General features: G+C 38.2%; 1 protein-coding gene across 1 annotated transcript in view; it reads right to left on the minus strand.

Annotated features, from left to right (window-relative positions):
- The window catches only part of PIGN (phosphatidylinositol glycan anchor biosynthesis, class N), a 104,776-nt gene extending 102,926 nt beyond the window's left edge, over nucleotides 1–1,850 (minus strand). The window contains exon 1 of the mRNA XM_006837576.1: nucleotides 1,630–1,850. Coding sequence (XP_006837639.1) covers nucleotides 1,630–1,850 — 221 coding nt within the window. The remainder of the gene's footprint in view (nucleotides 1–1,629) is intronic.
- Between the last annotated feature and the right edge of the window lie 344 nt (nucleotides 1,851–2,194).

Raw genomic sequence — 2,194 nt, forward strand, 5'->3', positions numbered from 1 at the left:
TAAGAAAGAAGTTTACCCAAAAGGCAAGGAGGGCTGAGAAAAGCTGTGTGCTTACAGGTAATAGGCGGGCTTGCAAAATGTGCCCTTTAGACATTTAAAAGAATATACATTTTTTTGTTAACTGGTAGTACATGGAGGGGATTGTAATCATTACAATGAAACGAAGTATGATTTGTTAAATGTAAAACTGATAATCTGCCTTCTAAACCTTCACTCAATTTACAATAAAAAGGTTAAAAAAAAAAAAAAAAAGGCAAAGAAGAAGCTTCTCTCTGAAAAAGTCCAGCACTACAAGGAATATAGGCAGATATACAGCACTGAGATTCGATGTCAAGAAAAACAGCCGACTTCCATGGACCTGGAGAACCCAAGTTGGTATTTATTGTCAGGGTCAGAGCTTATTAATGGTGTGAGCCCAAAGGTTCAAAAGGTGTCACAGCTTCTTCACCTTTACCAGATCTTCAACCGCACCTCTGTTAAGCTCAACAAGGCTTTAGTTAACATGCTGAGGATTGTGGAACCATATAACGCCATGGGGGTACCCAAACCTGAAGTCAGTGAACGAACTGATGACAAAATCGGATAAGAAGTGAATGGCCCTGACAGATAAACAGTGAATGCACCATCTCTTGGTAAATATGGCATCATGTGCATGGAGGATCTGATTCATGAGATTCACACTGTTGGGAAACATTTCAAAGAAGCCAATAACTTCCTGTGGCATGAAGAAAAAGACAGGCCATTTTGTAGAAGGTGGAGAGACTGGCAACAGGGAAGATCGGATCAACAGTCTTATTAGAAGGATGAACTAAGGTGTCTACCATGATTCTTTCTGTAATCTGGTCAGCTAATAAAACACTAACTGCTTTCAAATTGAAAAAAAAAAAAAAAATTAGAAATAGGTATAGAAAGTGTGATGGTAAGTAAAAATGGGGAAGAGTAAATAGATGGTCCTGAGTGCTTTAGATAAATTTCCAAGTAAATTTTAGTTTCAATCTGCCCACAAGAGCATTAGAAGAGGCACATGGAAAGAGCTAAGTAAATCTAGGTTTTGAGGGACTTGCCTCTAACAAGAAAAAGAACAATTATTTGTAGCGTTATCATGAGTCTAAAATATCCAACTTGTCTTTTGTTGGTCACTTAGCAGTAACAAAGTTACATTGAACAGTAATGTATACCCACTGGATTTTCTGTTATTTTATGGAAGGTTGTATTTTGAGTTAAACTCTATATTTTCTGCTCAAGCAATCTATGGTAATTGGAGGTTCATTTTTATGCTTGTTGTTATTTCTAATTTTTAACAGGTTTGCATTTTTAAGAAAAAAAGACAAATAGTGAATCCAGTTTTGATCAACTTTAAGGCAAGTTAGACCAAGCATCTTAGGCCATACATTTCAAATCACCTGACAGCAATTTCTACAACAGCAGAAATCCTTCCTAGGAGGAAATAAACTGGCAGCAATCGAGCGCTAATTCTCAAACACGTCCATGGCCCCTACACTCTTTTTTATCAGCACTTCGGTGCCCCCCACGAGAGAGAGAAATGCTGCCATTTAAGAGCTGCTGCTGTTTACTTGAGCCCAGGAGAACCTTTTCAAAAGACAGCATCACCCCAGTTGGCATGCTCACCTAATGAATGGCGCTCTAGACTTCCCATCGTCATCTAATTCGTACAGTGAGTCTGCTCGCAGGCCATCAGCAACAATCAACACCAATCTTCTTGCTGGAGGGGGCAATGGTGTGAACTGAGGAGTCATCCCATGAACCAAAGGGGACGTAAAATAAATGTCAAAGATGGAGGCGAAGAACACCAGATGTACAAGAAGCCCCAAGACAAAAAACACCAGCATATCCAGGGTTGCTCATTAACCTACAAGAAGCAAATCAACAAAAACTGAACGCCAAACACAATTAAATTAAATCTGGGTACATCTTAATGCAATTATATAGAGAGCGCATATTTTGATGACATACAAATTGATTTTATCTTTTTAAGTATTCATGATTCACAACTTCACTTTCATTTGTTGTGGTAAGAAAAAACATTCTTTTATAATAAAAGGTAATACTGAAATGGTAAGACACCCAAGTGATGAAAATAGAGACAAAAGTTCAGGTATATGTAAGCAATTGTTGTTGTTGTTGTTGTTATGTGCCGTGGAGTAGGTTCCAACTCACAGCAACCCTACATAGG

This window comes from Chrysochloris asiatica, unplaced genomic scaffold (genome assembly GCF_000296735.1).
Source record: "Chrysochloris asiatica unplaced genomic scaffold, ChrAsi1.0 scaffold00021, whole genome shotgun sequence".
NCBI classification, from domain to species: Eukaryota; Metazoa; Chordata; class Mammalia; order Afrosoricida; family Chrysochloridae; genus Chrysochloris; species Chrysochloris asiatica.